At 45.8% G+C, this 21,602-nt stretch overlaps 1 protein-coding gene across 1 annotated transcript in view; it reads right to left on the minus strand.

Annotated features, from left to right (window-relative positions):
• The window catches only part of TMTC2 (transmembrane O-mannosyltransferase targeting cadherins 2), a 624,329-nt gene that overhangs the window by 197,305 nt on the left and 405,422 nt on the right, over nucleotides 1-21,602 (minus strand). The window contains exon 7 of the mRNA XM_085652968.1: nucleotides 16,239-16,317. Coding sequence (XP_085509094.1) covers nucleotides 16,239-16,317 — 79 coding nt within the window. The remainder of the gene's footprint in view (nucleotides 1-16,238; nucleotides 16,318-21,602) is intronic.

The raw sequence follows: 21,602 nt of genomic DNA on the forward strand, positions 1-21,602 counted from the left end.
GAGCCAGCCCAGGGGATTGGGTCCACAAGGCCATTAATAGCTTGGGGTGTCACATGGCCACACCTCCCCATTAACACAAATTTTGACCCAGGAGGTGGACTCCCCAGGGCCTCTAGAGGCTCGGGAGGACAGCAGTTCGGCCCTATTCACCATTTTGAATAATTTCGTCCCCGGGGATGCGCTCACCGGAGCCTCCGATGGCTCAGGGATGGGGGCCATGCAGTCCCCCTTCCCCTTATTCAATGTTTTTTGCCAGAGGGGTGTGGGTCACTGGGGCCTTGATGGCCTGGGAAGGGGGGCCGCTATCCCCCTCTCCATATATATTAATTCCGTCCCCAGCTGCCATTTTGCTTTTTTATTTTTTACAATCCAGCAGGACCGCAGCAATTTTTGCCAATTCTTTTTCGTTTTGGTCCCAGGAAGAGGGTGGGATCCTCTGCGGCCCTCCCAACCCCACCCCCCCACTGATAGGGCATCCCTGGGGATGGATGGAGATATATATATATATATATATATATATTCACTTAAAAAACCATAGGTTTCACACATGTTATAGTTAGGTGGATATTTCACTCGTAAAAAAACAATGAAATTCCCCCGTTATAGTTAGTTCAGATAACTATAACTCGCGCGCCCGCAATCCACTCGTCATGACGTCACATATTACATCACTCATGACATGGTCAGTGGCATCACTCATGACATCACTGATGACATCATCCTTGTGATAGAGTGGCGGTCGCGCGAGTTATAGTTATCTGAACTAACTATAACGGGGGAATTTCATTGGTTTTTTACGAGTCAAATATCCACCTAACTATAACATGTGTGAAACCTATGGTTTTTTAAGTGAATTTGCAAGGTTTTTTAAATGCTAATTCCTAACTATAACGTGTGTGAAACCTATGTTTTTTTCAGTGAATTTGTACGGTTTTTTAAATGCTAATTTATTTATGTAATATTATTTTTTTTATATATTTATTTTACAATAAACTACGTATTAAATTTTTTTTTTTTTCACCGTGCGCGCACGGTGCGCGCACCCCCGGGATTTAAAAAAAAATAATAATATTTTTTTGGGTGGGTTTTTCACCGTGCACGCACGGTGCGCGCACCCCCGCGATTTAAAAAAAAAAAAAAAAAATTCTGCCTTCGGGGTCCTTCAGGGACCCCCTGACAAAGGCTAGGGGGTCAGGAATTCTCTACCCTGCCCCCTTTTCACGTTCGCCACCTTCCTTTTTCACTCTCGCACTGAAAACAAACAAAATGGCGGCCGACACTTCCTGATTTCGACCGATTCGAACGTTGACTAACATGTAACCACCAATCAGAATTAAGCTCGCGCACGTTAGGGTGCTCGCACGGTGCGCGCACCCTGCGCGCGTATAGATATTGATATGCTTTTAAATGCTATTTTCCCAGGAAATACTGAACAGATTTACACCAGACCTGCAAAAGGCACTTCCTTGACCTTATGGCTACCTCTCTGCCAAATTTCAAGTAATTCTGTTCAGCCGTACAGGCTGTAGCTGTGTCTAAAGGTCCTATGGAAAAATGCATGGGGAAAACGCGTTTTGGGACCCCCCTTTTTTCTCGGCCCCCACTTGACGAATCACCCCGAGACTTTCAGGGTAGGAGCTGAACGGAGCGCCCCATTCGTTTTGAAAGTTTCGCGAGGATTCGTCAACCGGCTCCAAAGTTATTCAAAATAGAATTTTGAGATTTCCTATGGAAACACGGTCCTAACTATAACTATCTACTGGCGACCGCCAGTAGATAATACACATATATATATCAATGCTCAAATTCTGCCCAATTGTATGACTGGATGGTTGGGTCCGCGAGAGTCTCCTGCAGAAGTGCCCGTTCAAACTCCCTCTGGAGGGAGCGCTCAGATTGGCTGTTGGCAATATGAGAAAAATTTTGCTTGTAGCTGTTAGATGACTAGGGGACTTAGTCCCCTGTCCTGAACATGATAAAAAAAAAATTATCTATATATATATATATATGTATCAATGCTCAAATTCTGCCCAAAGCAGTAAACACGCACTCCAACCTCAGCGTGACAAACAGGTCTTTAATTGGATATGGACAGCAGGTCCTGGTGCCGATAAGATTAACAGCCGTTCCGTCGAGTCTTCGCCTTACGTGTTTCGAAGGGAGAGTCCTTCTTCCTCAGAGGTTCCTGGACGGGAGCTAGCACGTGCTCTATTCCGGTTACGAGTTCAATTTGTGCATGTGTCCACGCCCTGTATGGGCTGCTTATATAAGACTGTGGGGCACTCTGGGAACTGTAGTACCGGTTGCCATAGATGACGGCACTATTCACTGTTCAAAGTTAATTACAAGCCCATGTATGAGCCTCAGCGGCAGGGCGCCATCCTCCATCCTGCGCTAAGGCTTCCACATAACAGTCCAGTAAATACTAGGCTTGTGGCCCCCTGAGATCCGCTGGGTGGTGCGTGTTTGGCAGCAGAGGCTCCTGGACGGGAGCGGTCACGTGCTCTATTCCGGTTACGAGTTCAATTTGTGCACGTGTCCACGCCTTGTATGGGCTGCTTATATAAGACTGCAGCCCATATAGAGAGAGAGAGAGAGAGAGTTACATATAATAACAACAACAACAATGGTCGATTGTATGTTAAGGAAAGATTCTGGGTATGCATGGCTACTACTTGGTCAACTAAGTACGACTATGATTTAACCGCGTTTTCTAATATATATTGGTATGGAGCAACGTCAGTTTATCTTTGCTTATATAAGACTGCAGCCCATACAGGGCGTGGACACATGCACAAATTGAACTCGTAACCGGAATAGAGCACGTGACCGCTCCCGTCCAGGTGCCTCTGAGGAAGAAGGACTCTCCCTTCGAAACGCGTAAGGCAAAGACTCGACGGAACGGCTGTTAATCTTATTGGCACCAGAACCTGCTGTCCATATCCAATTAAAGACATGTTTGTCACGCTGAGGTTGGAGTGCGTGTTTACGGCTTTGGGCAGAATTTGAGCATTGATACATATATATATATATAGATATTTTTTTTTTATCATGTTCAGGACAGGGGACTAAGTCCCCTAGTCATCTAACAGCTACAAGCAACATTTTTCTCATATTGCCAACAGCCAATCTGAGCGCTCCCTCCAGAGGGAGTTTGAACGGGCACTTCTGCAGGAGACTCTCGCGGACCCAACCATCCAGTCATACAATTCTTTTTTAACCTTAACTCAAAAACTACAGAACGCATTTACACCAAAAAGCACAATATGTGGAACAAGATCTAGCTTCCTGACAAATTAGGTGTAATTCTGTTCAGCAGTGTTTGCTGTAGCCTATCTTAGAGAAGTCCATGGAAGATGTATGGGGATTTTGCATGTGTGACCCCCTTTTTGCTTGGCGCCCTACTTGATGGATCACATTGAAACTTTCCATACACAAACTAGCCAAAATATAGCACCTTGTAGGATAGTTCTGTGAAGTTTCATCAAATGGTGCCAAAGTTATTAGCAACACAAAAAAAGCTTTTCTGATGGAACAGCTGCCCTAACTATAACTACCTAGTGGCGACCGCCACTAAGTAATATACATATATATAAAAAAAACTGAACAAACCAAAGGTTATAGTTATGTGAATTCATCAGTGACAACATTAACGTTTTGAACTAAAAAAAACAAAAAGACACAGAAATAAACTATAGTTAGCAGAGCCAACTATATCTTGCACCCCCACCATGCACTGCTTATAACCTCTCTTATAACATTACTCATTACAAGTTCTATGACATCGTTTATGATATCAAATCACAAAGGAGGGACTCTGAGCTTTTTGGAAAGGTCAAGCATATGTGCCCAAACTTAGTAAAGATACAGAAAATATGCTGGTCCGAATTACGAGACAAGAGAAAACTAGGGGAACCGGTTTTGCGTGGTCATGAGATATAGGAGGACGGGGATTCCTCCTCTTGGAATTTGGGGCCCTCACACACCGGCTAGGTGTCATGCTTCATCATAGGGCTGCTCCTCGTCATGTCAACGCTGCAATACCCGACGGGCTCTCTATGAGGGGCTCTTTGGCGGAGGTCTTTTATTCCAAATTGCCGTTTGGTGCTGTGTGGGTGCGGGGCGTAACCAGTGTAGATGAGTGGCGGTGTGAAGGAAGTTTAAAACAGGTTTGGAAGTACCAACAAAAACTATTTTAATCAACAGGTCTCCCAACCTGATTAAAAGAGACAACGGCACATATCTGAGGTTATGCCTCAGGTAGGGCGCTATATTGTGTGGTCAACATGTTTCTCGCCTAGTAGTCAATCAATCTGGTGGCAAAACAGAGGGCAGAAAAACAAGCAGAAAAGGCAAGACAGAGCAGAAAATGGAGGGCAGAAAAAGAGCAGAAAAGGCAAAACAGAGGGCAGAAAAATGAGCAGAAAGGCAAAACAGAGCAAGAAACGAGCAGAGGAGGCATGAGCAGTGAGCAGCAGGCAGACAGGCAGGCAGCAGGGGGGTAGTGGACTGCGGGCAAGCTAGACAGGAGAACTGTTGCAGGGGGAGCTGGCATGAGTACCTACTCAATAGGGTTGCGCTGCGGCCTCTATTAAGTAGGTTCTGGTGGAGGGGAGGGCGCGTGGAGGTGGGAGGATGTAGATTGACCTATATACATGCAACCAGAATAAGCATGGTCTAGTCTGCTGGGACAAATAATTATATTATTTTCATCTGTGGATGGAATTTTATGATATCATGGCTCTGTATAAATCCAAGGATTCTGCATAGAGCACTTGAATGCAGTGTTGCAGTGGATATGTACTTATTGACTGCCAAGGAAAATGTAAGAATGGAATAAAAGGTGATGTTAGGGGATTTTTATGTGTAGGGGAAAGACTGATCAAAAGTCCATTCTTATCCCTCAATCACTGTTGGCCTGAAAAGTGCCTGTGGTGATGCAATGCTTGATGGAGGAACGTGCCTATGTTGTGTCCCTTCTCTAGAGCTACTAATTGAATGGGAAGTTCTTTTCTGGCTGAGAAGCCACTGCTGATTTGGCTCGGACCCTAGAGTTCGGCTGTTAGACCCTTCCACTATCCATGGCAGAAGCTGCTTGTTTCACTGATTAACAGCACCTGAAGAGGTTCAGGTGCTAGATTATCTGGTTTTGCCCTGCTACTCCCAGCCAGGGAGAATACACAATGTCTCCATAACCCCACACAATTTTGCTCCAGTCTGTGATGTTCCGTTCCAAGAATGGGATATGAAGAAGGTGAAGCTCCAATCACGAGCATTTGGTAACACAAGACTGCTTGCGGACGGGTATGTTCGGACTGGGAAAAAGCACCTGTGTATGCGCATAAAGGGAGGATTCTCTTTTTATCACACACTCACACTCGGAGCTTTCTTTAAAGTGTCGTTTACCCTGCATAAAATATTCTTATAGAAAGGTTGGGGTATAATGGCCAGATTTTTCCCTGTAAAAAGGCCATGGAATCAAAGTTTGATTATGTATTAAGTACATAGAGTACAGGAACATCCTTTCTAGTGTATTTAATTGTCTTTAGTGCCCATGTTGGCTCACTTTGAAACAATGGAGGGAGTGGAGACATATTCTTTCATCCCTTAAGCACTGTCTGAGTAGAATCAACCTAGAGTACATGAAACCTACAAATGCCCCGAAGAACTAGAGCAGCTCCTTCTTGTGGAGGGAAGGGTTCTCCTGTCACAGGTAGCACCAAACCACAACGACGCGGTGTGCTTTCCTTTCATTCTGTAAAGCCTCAAAAAAGGACTACACAGCTCAAGTACCATAGAAACCACCTGTGGTGTCTCAAAATAGACAACATAGGAACAGTCGTACAAGGCAGATTGCCACTATAACTCACATTGGGTATTGGCATAAGACGAGGATATTAGGATACACAATCTAAAACAGAATACAATCAAGTGAAAGACTACTTTGTCTGAGTTGTTTGGTGGCGCAGGACTCTTCGGAGAGATGAATGCTTTCAAACTAGACATAGGAGAAATGAGTGACCGCCACATGTTTTGGAGAAAAAACACTCGGGTTCATGAATTTTGTACTCCAACGCATCTTTTCAGCACACACTACTTCACTCGAAAGGAAGGAGAGAGGTGACTAGTAAAAAGCGAGAAACAAAAGGGGGTGATAGGGAGGTTAAATCACGAATATTTCCACTCCGAAATAATGGCTTCTTGTGAAACCTAGTTTGATAAATGTGCAAAAGTATTCAAAGGAATACAGCTCTAGTCGCTATTGGTAAGAAGAATGTCGTCCATTGATGCCTTGAGTGAGTGATGGCGTGTGCCCTCGTGAACCAACAATGGTGCGTCAACCAGGTTTCGGTGCTCTTAAGTTCACACCTTTCACAAAATAGGACGTTTTCACTGGAGTCTGAAACGGGTGTGAGCTCCACAAACGGTGTAGATGAAAAACAAAACTGTAGAAACATTTCACTTAAGGCAGTTTTACCTTTGAAAGAAACTGAATGAACTAAGCTTTTTTGCCAATGAGGCATATCATGAAATGCAGTAAACACTTCCCATGTTTGGTATAATTTGCTTGGAGCAGCATTTTAAGCTTTTCGGGCATGTGCTCCAAAGAGCGCTCAGTTAACAGTAATAGTTCCTCGGCTTTACCTTTTTTTTTAACACTGACAAGAACTCTATTTTTGTGGATCAATTATCAAGGAGAAAATCCCTAGATGTTTTATGGCCAAAATGAAATAAACCTCCTTTTCACATTTTTTGAGGAAACCCTAGACTGAACCAGTGGTGCTCGACCGCACGAGCTCGGTCAGTCCTTCCACACTGCTTTCTCGAGGACAAAAGTAAGTAATGCCAGCACTTTAACTCTTTTTTTCTGCCACTCGCTGCAGAATCATGGATTACTGTAACAGGTGGGGCTCTGTGGCTTTAGAAGCAAAGTAATACAATAAACTCTATAATATCACGTTTCCAGGGAAGGAAAAGCCATTTAAACTCAAATCTGCTCCTTAAGCAATCCGAATATTGCCATTCAAACTGCCAGCGTCCCACAGGTATCATTAGATCGTTTGACCCCAGGTTTTAATTGAAACTTTAAACAAAATATATTAGAATTTAAAGCAATTTAGCTGCAGTCTGGGTCTTGCAGAGCAAACTTCAATAACGTCCAGAGAAGTAATCTCTGCAGCAGCAGCATGCCGGGAATCTTTTGTAGGAGGCAAAGCTAATCACAAAAAGGCAGTTCTAAATCAGCACCATGTTACATACAACATGTGCTCTTGGTAGGTAAGTGCGTGCGTTCAGAATGGAATGTTCCTTCCTCATGCACAAACTATATATATATATATATATATATAAAATAATAACAACAACGGTCGATTTTATGTTAAGGAAAGATTCTGGGTATGCATGGCTACTACGTGGTCAACTAAGTACGACTATGGTTTAACCGTGTTTTCTAATATATATATTGGCATGGAGCAACGTCAGTTTATCTTTTCCTATGCATTAAAATGGATAACTTTCTCTATAGAATCCGCAATAAAAAACACAGCAAAGGTTCAAGCGCTTCTGTGGGTCAAAAATGCTCACGCTTTCAAGCAAACAAGTCACTGGGCCCGGAAAATGTTCGGTAACATGAAAGATGGGTGCATCTAAATGCATAGAGTGCCAACCTGGACGCCTAATCAAGCCATAAGGTGGTGAACTCTTAGTGCAGCTAGAGCAGAATGCTACTTCAATGTCGCCGTCATTTAACATTCGGATCAGGATCTCCAACTATAATCCATCTGAAACAAGGAGGCCTCTGTTCTGGTTGCAGGTACGAAAACAACAGCATAGAGAAGAAACTAGCAAGGCGTCTTTGTAATTTACAGAAGGCAGCGGATCTTGTAATTGGGCTTTTCTCTTTTTACTTATTTATTAGCAGTTTTATACAGTGTGGACCATACCTCCAGATCGAACCATAGATTTAAAGTAAGATTATGGTATGTAGGATTCAATCCAGCGGAGGCTCCTCCGTTAAGGTAGGGGGGAGGTGGGGGGGGTCGCCCTACTGCTCCGCTAGCAGTTTAAAAAGGAAACATAAAATGATAATACAATGTAATTTTATTTTTCTGTTCCTGCTTAGGTTTGGGTCCGGGCCGCGCTGGCCAGATCAGGGTCCAGAGGGAGGATTGGTGAGCACACACACTAAGTGCGCGTTTCAGTTTGGCCGGCCGCCTTGGGCCGGCCAAACAGTCATGCACACTTTGCATGTTATCCACGAACAGTATTGCGCAGACTGGGTGGGGAACATGCAAAGGCTCATAGTCCCAGTCTGAGCACCAAACAACGGCGCTCAAACCAATCACGGCGCTGCTGTCATGGCTGGTGACTGCTGCATCGTCATTGGCTCGGAGAGCTTGTGTGCTTCCTGCGTGTCGATGACCAATGAGGACCGGGAGCCAGTGGCCAGCCTTCCAAGTAAGTGGATTTCTTTTATACCCCCTCACCCACCACCCCAGTTAAGCAGCAGCCGCCAATGATTTAATCCCATGCAAGAAACTGACTTGGTGATCGATACCTGTGAGTTGATGTGCTCCTGCAGACTGAGTTAAAATTGTTTTGTTTTTTTACTGTGGAGCAAAATCTAGAGGTTCAGTGCAGTCAGGAAGTGACTGTTTACGGTCCAGAAGTGGGAGCGAGTGTAGCCAAGATAGAGCCTAGTTATTTCTAAGTCGTTTTGAATGGTATGTTGTGTTGTTGTCCTTCAGACGTCTGCCAATACTTTTTCACAGAGGAGCGCGAGATGCTTAGTCACCATTAATGTACATGGCAGTGACGTCTGTGGGAGCAAACTTTCTTACTCCACCTGGCACAACATCCAGGGGCGGTTGGTGTTAACGGGTGAAAGGGGCGTTGCCCTACTAGCATCAGGACTAGCATCCGGGAGGAGATAAAAGAGACAGAATGTACACCATGAAGCAGATTCAAATGAAATGCTCACTTCTTCATATGGATTACAAATCCTTTTTAGGTCTCGGCCTAGGCAGCGCATGCGCTGTCTCGTCGAGAGATGCTGTATACAGTACCGTGAGGAAACCTCCGGCCACTTTCCGGCGATCTTTTTAATTGGACGAAATCGTAAATTCTGCATTCTCATTGGTGTTCGGCAAGTTAGTCCCGCCTCCTGACGGCAATTACATCATTTTTGTCCCTCCATGGCCAACAGCCCCTTTACTTTCAAAACAGTTCTGTTCCCCTGCCTCCCCCCGTTCCCTCGCAGTCCGTCACTTCTCCGCCCACCAAAACCCCCCCACCCACTCCCGTTCCTGCCTTCTTGCACGACTGCAGTTTTGTTTACAATGCAATAGGGCTCGTGTAAATAGGAGTCCATTGTATTTGTAAATGCTTGTCTTCTCCTCTAATTGGCTGAGTCGATTTGCACTCTTTTTTGCCTGACCAGTCCAGTCTCTTGTTTAATTTGTGATTTACCCGGAAGCATGGCGGCTATAATGCAAATGCGCATCCTGCGATGCGCTTTACCGAGGACAGGCAGGAGCTAGCGGCAGCTTGCGGCGCTCGAAGCGGAGCTCCGTCCTACCATATTCTCGGGAATGGACCCAGGACAATCAGGCCCCAGGGGCTCCGGTAAAGCCCACCTTCACATACAAGCTGCAGGCCCCTCATACAAGAAGGACCGGGGAGAGAGCATAGAGGCGGACACTTAAATCAGCGGATCCAGCGGGAAGGTAAAGGTTCTTTCTCCACCGAAGGTTTTGCACCTTAAAAGGCCACCTATATGAGGGGGGTAGCTTTGCTGCTAGATGGAATGGCATTCCTCGCTGCGTCTAGCTCCTCTTTGCACAACTGAAGTTTGGGCAGTGGCACAGATATCGGAGGAGGTAACGTGGCAGACTGGATCGCTCCTCAAGCTGCTGTGTGGCCTGTAACGGGTCCTGGCCCTCCGGCATTGTTGCAGCAAAGGAGGCACCCCAGGCATCAAGTACCTGTTAAGACATGGTATGAGTAGCGTGGTACCGCGCTAAGGTGAGGATGTGCCGTGCTTCAAGTCTCCCCAGCAAAGTAAAGAGTGGTGTCTGTAACCTTTGAGGAGCGTATTAGGAGCTCCCTGTGGCAAGCAGGGGCTCGATGGTGGTGGAGGCATCCCTCTTAGGGGCGAGTGTGGCTTGCTACTAGCACGCCCCTATGCATGTCGATGCTCAGCAGGATCCCTAAAGCTGTCGCAGACACTTCGAGATTTAGTTGGCACTAGCAGGCATTAATATATGGGCAGTAAATCGCTGTATCACTCAAGAAACAGCCTAAAGGTGCAGAAGGAGCACAAGCAGGTGCATAAACCATTTGAGGGGGCAGGGCACAAATTGCCCCCCCGTGTTGCATGGGAGAAAAACTTCAGTGGGCTATCTGGGGGTGATATCCGAGTAATTTGTTAGACAATCGTCCTCCCCGCTCTAATCTAGATGAAGCGGCACTCAGTCCAGGAGATAGCAGGGAGAACTCGTACCCCTGCAAAAGCCTCAAAAGCAGCAAAGCTTGCAAAGATCCACCACAATCAGCCCGGGCTAAACGGCGCCAAGAGTATGGAACGAGGGAACAGGCAGAAGGACAGGGTGTTTGTCGGTGAAAGGTTGCATGAAGGTCACACAGAAACAGATTAAGGGAGATCAGTGTCTCCTGTAAAAGGAAATGTGTTTGTGTGTATTGTGCAGTGTTAGTGTCTGTTTGTGATGTGCGTACATTTGTGTGTCTGCTCGTGTGTGTCTTTGCATGTACTATTTGTTGCCTTCTCTATGATAGCGTGTGCATTATTGCCTCCAGTCAGTGTGTGTTTTTGGATGATATAAGTGCACCCCTGTGCGATTTTGTGTGCATGCATCTTTTCTCTATTGCTTTTACGATGTATGCGCAGACCTCTGTTAATATTTCCTACCAGGCTGCCATAGCGCTTATGCTTTTGGCAATCTGCTACCATCCCCTGACCTCCCTGTTTTTGCCCATCTGTCCTCGCGTCCTGCACTCCCATTTTAATTTGCCACGGGTCACACCGTGGGACTGCATACTCACCATGGCATTAATAATCTCATTAACGTGACCCGTTGGCCACACTTTGATTTTTACAAACTGCTGTCTTGCTCTGCCTTTCAGCTACACTTAAATGTTTGTGTCCTGCGTACCAATTGGGATTAGTTCCAGTCTGGAAGGTTCTTTGTCTTAAACCCCACATCCATTCAGTGCTTTTCTCATACATAGCAGTCATAGTGCATGGCGTGCTTATGTGAGCTTATTTAGTTTTTACCTCCTTACGCAATTAATGCCTCTTATGCACAGTAATCAGCCTTTACGTGGTCGTGTTTCACACTAGCAGACCTCTGTTAATTTTTGCTACCAGGTTGCCATAGCGCTTATGCTTTTGGCAATCTGCTACCATCCCCTGACCTTCCGGTTTTTGCCCATCTGTCCTTGCGTCCTGCACTCCCATTTTAATTTGCCAGGGGTCACACCGTGGTTCCCATGCAGTAAATTGCTATATTACACTTCAGGGGTGCTCCCCTGGGTTACCTCTGAGGGGGGTTCCTCAGTACGCTCACTGTGTGCCTGTAGATATGAAATTCACTACATATTCTAAAGGTAAGTTTGTTGTTCAGAAGACGTCACATATGTGTTAAAAGGAAGTGCTATTTCCTCGCAGCCTGCCCTGGGATGAATGCAATGCACTCTTACCAGCCAGTTATACAAAAATACCTCTTTCAATTAATACTTCTCAATGCAGTTCGATAATATGCCTATATGTCCTTGCAAAATGTAACAGAGGCTCATGTTAAGCACCCCAAAACCCTTGTGTCTAGTTTGCACTATATAAAACTATTTAAAAAAATTTGAAGGTTAAAGAACACTAGATGTTGTAGCTAATGTGCTGCATAGTTAAAAACGTATAAGGTTCCAAAGCCGTGACCGATTGCATTGCAAATGCTTGTTTTTTTTAGGAAGGGTTTGGGTCTGAGTCCTCCTGAACATGTGCTGGCCGGGCGAAGACTTTTGCTGTCCCTCGTCGGACATGCGAGGAGAGTGATGTCAACCTGATGGGAGTGGCCAGAGAAAGAGCCAATGGTTAGGTTTTAAATGGGGCGCATGCTGTGGCCCAGGCGGTTTCAGCAACGCGCTATTGAAATGAACGGTAGGGGGCAGGGTTGGCCTATCTCATCACAGAGCAGTGGGTAGCAACAACTGGAGCACTCCCTTTGCGCTACTTTTAGGCCTCCTGATTGGATAATGAAAGCTAGGGGAGTAGGCTGAGGAAGAGTTTGGCTTCTCATCTCTGACTGCGGGATAAGCAGCACGCAGCAGGAGTGCTGTATTCTACGTGTTGGTCGTGTTTATTGCTCAGGACGGACACTGGCACTGGCTGCAGTCACAGCATAACATTGTGGATTGTTGCCAGGCCGGGGTGTGAAAAAACAGTCGGTACAATCGCGACATCAGGACAGCGCTGCTTGTGCGTCCCGGGTCTTTTGTAAGACTGGCAGAATGGCGTGCGTGGTAAACTGGGATGCTAGTTCTCGAACCGCATTTCAAAGGAGAAATTTAGCTCTTGAATTGATTTTATATTTTTACTGTTTGCACATTGTGCTGTTAATTATGATTGTACTTGGTGTTTGATTGCTTACGTTTTAAGACGCTTTACTATTTATCACCAACAGTATTCTTTTTACCATACAAGTAGATATTTTATTTTTTTACATTCATTTATGAAAAGCGCTGGTTGATGTTCCATTTTATTAAATTGTGTTTCAATATTATTGCAGTACATTTAAATCCACTGTCATTTTGGTAAGTTGTTTCGCAATAGTTTCCTTAAGCACCTGCAAAGTAACATGTTTGTATACTCCTGAGGTGAGTTATTTATTACCAGGATGTCTAGTTCACAGGCGTAGCAATGACCTTAGGAATTGTAAAATATAAACTGTGCCCTTCATTTTGTATAGCGCACAGTGAGAACCCAATTCATCGTAAGTGCTTCAGTTTTACGACTTAAGCATACATACTTTTCAGAGGGAATCACGCAAGGAAGCTGCAGAGGGAGAGCCATAAACGTACTCCCTCCCTGTAAGTCAACATTTGTGTAAAATAACATACAACACTCTCTGTGGAGAGAGAGGAAAGGTGAACTTAACTTGCATTATTCAAGCGTTCCCTTCTTGGTAGACAACTGACAGGCAGGTACAGTGATTTGCCCAGGGTCACCCACTTTGCTCAAGAAGGAAAGCAAAGATTAGGGCTCAAGTCTTCCAGTTCTAACGGGAACCAGTGGCATCCAGAGTTCACCACTACCCTCTAACTCTGCAATACTTTGTAGTCTCCCTTTTGTTGTAAACTGGAGACTCCTGACTTAACTTTGCTTTTGACGCCCCCTGGCTCTTTATTCCCCTACATCTCACAGGTATTCATTGGCCTTGAGCTGAATGGGGGCCCTTCAAGGGCTGCCCTCCCCGTTGAAAGGTTGTGGCATTGCAGGGGCTTGCGTAAAGCATCTGCAAGGTGTTTTATGTGGGTGTTTTTATTTTATTTAAACACCCCCTGAAACCTCCTTCTGTTAGTCAAGCTCACTTAGTTCACTTGCTAATTTGAACTTTTCTCAAACTTTTACGCCACATCACTTTGAAAAGTCACCAGCCGCCACTGACATACCACCATTTGCAACACTGCATATGAAAAGGTAGACTTCTCCTTTGCAAAGCAATGGAATGAGACATTCGGTCGAGGTGAAACCTCTTCACACAGACCATGGCTAACTGTCCTGTGCCATGTCCCAGAGACAGGTGCCATAAAAGCACAGATGGGTATGCCAATTTCCCACACGAAACAATGTTAACATTTCCAGGGCTGGGTGGCCGTGGCATGTGCTTCAAAACGCAGACCTGTTTGGCACTCTTCTCCTGTAGACTTGGCATCTAATGTGACCAAGAGCCAGATATGTGCATCGCTCACCTGGAAAATGTCATCAAGAGCAGAGGTGTGTCAGCGATGAAAACGCGAATAACTATGGGGCACGATCGTGCAGAAACGTGTACCACGAGGCACATCATTCCGAACACCTTTCTCCAAAAGCTGTGAACACTAGCATCACGGTGTAAATTTACAGGATAACTGGCGCTGCTTGTATCTGTATTATCTTCAGCCAGCTGGAAGGCACCCTTGCCTGGACTGCACTATGTAAAACCCCCAAATAAATACAATCCCTTCGCAGCGTGCCTGCACTAAAGTCAGGCCGCCATATGTCATTATACAGAAAGAAGTCCACACCAAGCGGCGACTCCAACAGTTCTTTCGCATCAGACACCAGTGACAGCCGCCTGAGGCACACTGCTCGCTCTGCATTACTAGCCGAAGAGCTAGGCCGCCCTGCTGAAGAAAAACTATTTTGACAAGTTGTTTTGAATATTTACTCGCACACTTTGCTAGTAAGCACGACTATGAAATTCCTTCGCATTTCGTCAACAGAAAATAATGAGGTGATAAAAACACCAAGTCATTTTGCGGCTCAGCCGCGGGGCGAGTATAAATATAGCCTCTTTCCCAGGGCGGCGTGTGCGTGCGTGGGTGGGTGGGGGCGTCTGACTCTCGTGAGCACGCGGCGGATTCAGGGGTGGGAGAGCCAATTTGCAGCTCGTTTCTGCGCACATCTGCGGCCGGTGGTACCCGCTCGCCGGAAGGCAGTGCATCACCGTGGATTTCCAATACGCGATTCTATGGTTTTCTAAAATCCAGTTAGTCACTCTGGGTTCCCTATATTTAGATCCATCTGACTGCCAATCATCGCGTTCTTGTTAAATGCAGCGAGTGCTTTTCTTAGGCTACTTAAAGTTACTTAAATACTGCGAAACACAAAAGGCAGAGGCTAATACAACCCCCCTCCCCCAAGAGATGAATGCGCAACCTGAAACTCATAGGTTAACGTCCCGCCAGATACTCCGCCTTCCATCCTAAGTACCACTGAGATGGAGGAAATTAGCACCCGTTATGTACAGTGCTCCAAAATTACCAAATCTGCATGAATGAACACAATGGAAAACAAGCACTGTCAAAGTCAACAGATCGCAGCTGTGAAACCTATTGGCTTTGCCAATGTATGTTTTATATTAGATAGCTGCCGTACTGTCTTCACTCTGGAAGTGGAGAAAGCATAAGACAGGACATTTGATTGTATGCACGGATAGTTATGACAGACATCTGATGAATTGAAAGGTATTAGTAGTTTTACTAAAAACCTGCCGTAGAGTAATAAAGTGCTGCATATGAAGATGACAAGTTTCGGATGGCACAATTAGAGGAAAAAAGATACATCTAAAACGAGAAAATGACCACAGACAATAACAATACTGGCATGGGTCATACATAGCACACGCAGCTCCCAGTGTTTGCTTCCATTGGTCAGACTGAGGGCAGGTAGAGATGAGCAGGAGAGATCAGTGTGCGGGGTTGAACTGATGAGGGGTGGCAATGCCATCATCAGCCATCAGTCTGCCCTGGTGAGTGCAGATAGGTTTAGAGCAGTGTTGAACAGTGGGAGGAGGCCAGAACTTGCGAGCCATTGGGAGCAAGGGAATGGTAATCATTTGGCACGGCGCGCTCCTACTTTACCATCAGAAGACGGGAACACATGGATTTTAATTTCATCACCAAAACACATTTCCTACATATAGGATACAAGAGAAAACTAATAAAAGGAAATGGAATTCCCACCCTGACCTTTGGTAAATCAGGAAATGGCTATCGAACAAAATGAAGAAAGGGAGTAAAAAAGTTACCTGCACAGCTGATAAAATACCTCCATCATTAAAACTAAGAGCTCATCAATTTCTGACATACGCGACACAACAGTGAAATCCCAGGCTGAGGTGAGGCGCCTGAGCATGCTGATATTGGCTGAAGATGATAACAATCAGTGTAACCAATAAAAGGAAAGATAAGGAAGGATTATAATAACTACTACATTCACTGATTTATTTGACTTCTGGGGCATCTCTTGGACAGAACGAAATTAAAGATGATACGTGTAACTGTTGGTAATGGGTTCCAGACGAGACCACCTATTACGTGCAGTACTTACAAAATACAACCGCTTCCTCACACGTATCTTCAACATTTGGTGTCAATCCCACTTTTTACAGTACACATTTCAATCCTTCATTTCATTTATTTTGCCCTGAAATGTCAGTCAAACATTTCTGTAAAGTGCTCACCCATCATGTTGTACAGGCTCTGGGGTGCGAACTGCCTTGGCATTTTCTGTATTGCTTCCTTGTATACAGCAAGGGCGTCCTGCCATTTGAGGAACAGAGAGGAGCGAATTAGACCATTGGGACATCATCCCACTATAATTCATCTATTTTCAAATTACCTACATCACTCATATAACCCCCAAAACCGTTTATACTCAAGGATCAGGCTCCCCATGGTAATTCACAAAATAAAAGCGGATTCCACTCACAATTGCAAACACATCTTGGTACTTAAGGGCCAATGGAGAAAATGTTACACCCTTCTACTGCACACAGATAGCTACCGTTAGATTGCCTTACATAAAGACCTTTTCCACAGCAAAAATGGTAGAATGAGAAGGGCCTACTCATTCTGTAATATTAACGCTATTATGCTTTCACGCACCTGGAGTGAAAGTAAGGTATATGATAAAATACATTAGTGAGTGCATTACTTTAAGGTATGGCACACAAAAGGCAGGAAGAAATTAATACATCATTGTCTATGAGGAAGAGCAATATTTAAAATGTAGAGTGTTGTTAAGTCACAGTTTCCCATGAAAATTACTTTTTCTCATGTGTTCATTACTTTGTTCCCTTTTGATGAATCTGCACACAATCTTGAAATCACCTTATCTGTGAAGCTAAGCGCTGGCATGTCAAGTTCCATGCATGTTGTCACAGGACATGTTCGTACAGGGACAGAACAAAAAGTTCAATTTTCAACTTTATCTGCCATAGAAGGGTTGCCCACAGCTACAGCAAAATCGCTGAATGAAATGACTCCAAACTTGGCATAAGACTAGAACTTTACTTAGAATAATGCTGCCAAATGGTGTGGTGTGAATTTGTTCAGTGGCACTGAAATGGGCAATCCGTTTGAGATGCTGGTATTATATCATCCATTACCAGATTTTTTGCAAATCTCAATTCTTTAGTCTTTAGAGGAAAATATATTTTGAATATTTACAAATCTAATGGGAAATCGGGAATGTTTTCACTTTCTCTAATTGGAGGATTCAATGATCTACAAATATTTGTTGCCGCTTCCATTATAGGAAGGCAGGCATCAAAGCGGACACCCTGAAAAGTGACAGATGAGGTATATGTTGGTTATGGGAGCATTCCTGACCCAGAAGGTTGTGGGTGGTATCCCTGAATGTCAGATACTGCCCACTAAGAAATATAGGCAAAATACTAATTTTTAATGTGGTATTCGCAGATCCAAACTGGGTGCCCAAGGTATGGTTTGTGTAGCTAATTTTAATTGGTGAAATTCTTAGAGTTTTCAATCAATCAATCAAGGGAATTTTTAAGTGCGCTACTCACCTGTGAGGGTCTCAAGGTGCTGGGGGAGGAGAGCAGCTCCAGTTAGTCAAAGAGTCTTCCTGAAGATGTGGAGAGTGGCGCTGCACCTGATGTTGATCGGGAGCGCATTACACGTCTTAGCCGCGATGTAGGAGAAGGTTCTTCCACCGGTTCTTGCTCTGCGGCTACGCCTGGGTTCGATGAGGTCGACAGAACGGAGGTTTGTCTTGGGTACGTGGAAGGAGATTCTTTAGTTGAGATATTGTTATGGAGGCATTTGTTTGCGTGGATGTGTATCTTGAAAGTTACTCTCTTCTGAACGGGGAGCAAGTGGAGGTTTCGCAGGTGTTGGGTGATGTGTTCGTATCAAGGGATGCAGAGGATGAATCAGGCTGCGGTGTTTTGTATGGTCTGGAGTTAGCGAAGGAGAGACTTGTTGAACCCAGCGTAGAGGGCGTTTTCTTAGTCCAATCTGCTTGTTACGAGTGCGTGGGTGGTGGTATTTCTTGATTCCGTATGGATCTATTTGAAGGTCTTCCGAAGGATGCAGAGTATGTTGAAACAGGTGGAGGGTACAGCGTTGATCTGTCGAATCATAGAGAGGGAGGAGTCTAGTACGATGCAGAGGTTCTGGGTGTGGTCCGTGGGGTGGGAGGGCTGCCGTGGGCGGTGGGCCACCAGGTGTTGTCCCATGCAGAGGAGGTAGGTCCATGCACGAGGCCCTTTGACTTCTCCAAGTTGAGCTTCAGGCAGCTGCTGCTCATCCAGGATGCAACATCCTTCATTCCTTCCTGGAAGCTGAGTCTGGTGGTGATGGGGTCCTTGGTGACAGAGAGGATGAGCTGGGTGTCGTCGGCGTAGGATACTATGCTGAGTCCGTGCTGTCTGACGATGGCGGCGAGGGGGGCCATGTAGATGTTGAAAAGCGTCGGGCTGAGTGATGACCCTTGGGGTACTACGCAGTTGATCTCTGTGGGTTCGGAGAGGAGGGTGGAAGTCTGATTCTTTGGGTTCTGACAGTGAGGAAGTAGCGGAACCAGTCAAGGGCAGTTCCCTGTTTGCCAGCGCCGAAGGCTGCAGAGAGGTCGAGTAGGATCAGGGCCTCGGTGTGGCCTTGGTCGGGGAGGGTGCAGATGTCATCTGTGGCGGCAAATAGAGCGGTCTATGTGCTGTGGTTGCTGCAGAACCCGGATAGGGAGGTGTCGAGGATGGTGTTCTCTTCGATGAATTTCGTTAGTTGGACGTTGACGGTCTTCACGGTGACTTTGGACGCGAAGGGGAGGAGGGAGATTGGTCAGTAGTTCTTGAGGTCCGTAGGGTCTGATGAGGGCTTCTTGAGTAGGGGCTTGACTTCTGCACGTTTCCAATCGACGGGGAATGTGCCAGATTCGAAGGTGGCGTTGATGGTGCATCATAGTTCTGGTGCGATGGCAGCGGCGGCTCTGTGGAAGATGTGGGGAGGGCAGGGGTCCGTGGGGCCTCCTGAGTGAATGCCTTTCTTGGTCGATGTGGTGTCTTAGATGGTGACTTGGGTCTTAGAGGAGATGGTGTTCTGGCTGGCGTTGCTGGAGGAGGGAGTGGTTTCGTAGTCCGGCGTCTGTTCGTTGAAGTTGTCGTAGAGGGACTTGATCCTGGGAGGGGTTGATGTCTGGTTTCGCTTGGGGGTTTGGTGAATTCCTGGATGAAGCTGAATAGTTCCTTTGAGATGCTGAGGATCTTGTTCTGGATGAGGTCAGAGGTTGGCGAGGTTGTCCAGGAGGGTGGTGGAGTTGGGATCGATGGCTGAGGTTGTCGAGGTGGACGTTGAGGTCTCCGATGAGTATGTAGTCCAGGGAGGCAATGGCGTGGGGTTCAATGAGGTCGGCAATGGTAGTGGTGAATGCGGTTCGAGGTCCGGGAGGTCTGCAGGAGAGGGTGCCTTGTAAGGTCATTCTGGGGCTGGTCTGTATCTAGAAATGGAGGTGTTCAGTGGGGGCGGGCAGTCGCTCGTGCTGGAGGTGGTGAGTCGGAGGGAGCTTTTGTGTGCAATGGCAAGTCCTCCTCCCTGGCGGTCCTTCATCTGGATCTTGTATCCGTCAGGGTTGGCGGGGGCGATGGTGGAGATGGTCCAAGTTTCTGTTAAGAAGGAGACGCCTGGCAAGAGGGTGTCGAGGAGGTCCCAGATCTCTACAGCGTGTCTGTGCAGGGAGTGCACGGTGAGGAGGATGCACCTCAGGGCTTCGGGGGTGCTGGCATCCAGCATCGGGGTGCTGAGGGTGGTGAAAGTTTGGCGGCAGTGTCGGCAGGAGAACCAGTGGGTGGAGTTCGACAGACAATTGGCAGTTGTTCCTTCCAGGGTTCAGTGAGAGGAGGGCAGCTGAGCTGTAGCGGTGGGTGGTCTGAGATCCAGGGTCCCTATCACTGGTCGCGGACGGGTGCAGATGGGCTAGCCTTCTGCACGCCAGCGGCGCAGTCCGCTGCGCGCATCCGCTATGCGGTGCCATTAAATAATGAAGGGGGAGGGAAGTGCAGCTGGAGGCGGGAGCGGGAAACGGCATGGGGGAGGGGCCACGGGGGCAGCGGCGGCGAAAACAGTCACGGAGGACACAGGTACAAGAACAGAAAATACAAGAACAATTACAATATAATACAAAATAAAGGTACAATAACAGAAGAGAGGAAACAGAAACAGGGCACAAAACACAAAGACAGACAACAGCGGACCAGCAGAAGACCAAGGCTCGCCCACTGGACCACCAGGGATGAGGTGCAGGCAGGAACCTGCGGGTGGAGGAGGGCCTCGAACACCTACCTGCACAGAGTACTGCACAGATCAGCGGCAGCGACACCACCAGTGGAGCTGCAGGGGGAGAGAACAGGTCTCTGACCTGGAGGTCGTTTTAGAACCACAAGGTCACTTCAACTGTTCTTCTATAAGGGGAATATTACTGCACACATGCGAACAACCAGGATTTAACTTGACTGAAGATGAAGTGCAAAAATAAAAAAGAGGCAACAGGACTTCTCTATCAATGCACCAAGGATCTGAAACAATATCCCTGTGTCCACCAGGACCGCCCCGAGCCGCCTCTTTTTGGGAAAGAGCGATTAAGGCAAATCTCTCTAAAGAACAAAACAATAAATTAACAGTCCACTTTCACTCCTAGAATACAGATATCACTGCAACCACTTGTTGACTGTATCTTTGAGTGTGTGTAGCACTCTGTTGGCTTTCTTCCTAAATAAATAACACATACACATATATATTACCCCAAACAGAAAAGATCAAAGTAAGTTAAATTGACTAATACATTGACAGTGGCTATGTCAGAAAAAATAAAGATAAATTAAATTCAGAAGTTAAGGCATAACCTACACCCAATCTCCCACCCCTATTGCAAAATCAACCTTAACTCTTAACTCCACCACACACTGTTAGCAACATCAAACAAGTTGGCACACGAAAATAACACAGGTAGGATTAATGAATTGGCCAAACTTGACCTGAAAAATCCACTGAGTAATTGTGGTACTGTGTCAAACCAGGCAGTAGACTAAAGCTCAGTCTCAGTAGTTACTGCCATTTGTACAAGCATTATCCTATGGTATGTTAGGATAAGTACAAAAAGCATGACTTGTATCGAAATGGAGTTCGTTGTGCTTATCCAAGTTGCAAATAACTGATTTGCAAAGCAATAGTTCATGGAGGTGGATCCAAATCCCCCTCTGTGCATTTATTCAAACAAAGCTGAATCAGACCTAAAACAGACAAGACAGAGCACTCCTACGTTTTGTTATAGAAGGCACATGTACACACCAGTTTTATTCCCTTTTTAGATTACAAGAGTAATTTTACCTGTTTTAAATCCAGGGGTACGTTTGATGATACAATCTAGGACCTCTTGTCCTACAAGAATGGCTCATTAATCATTCCCTGTGATCCAACATATCTCATTTCAATTGATCTCTTTCTATATAGAGAATATATTACCTATATTTACATTGCTGTGTGCTAGAATGACTATTTTGTCTTCCCAAAAATGTGTCTAGCTTTTAAAT

The sequence above is a fragment of the Triturus cristatus genome, chromosome 4_1 (genome assembly GCF_964204655.1).
Source record: "Triturus cristatus chromosome 4_1, aTriCri1.1, whole genome shotgun sequence".
NCBI classification, from domain to species: Eukaryota; Metazoa; Chordata; class Amphibia; order Caudata; family Salamandridae; genus Triturus; species Triturus cristatus.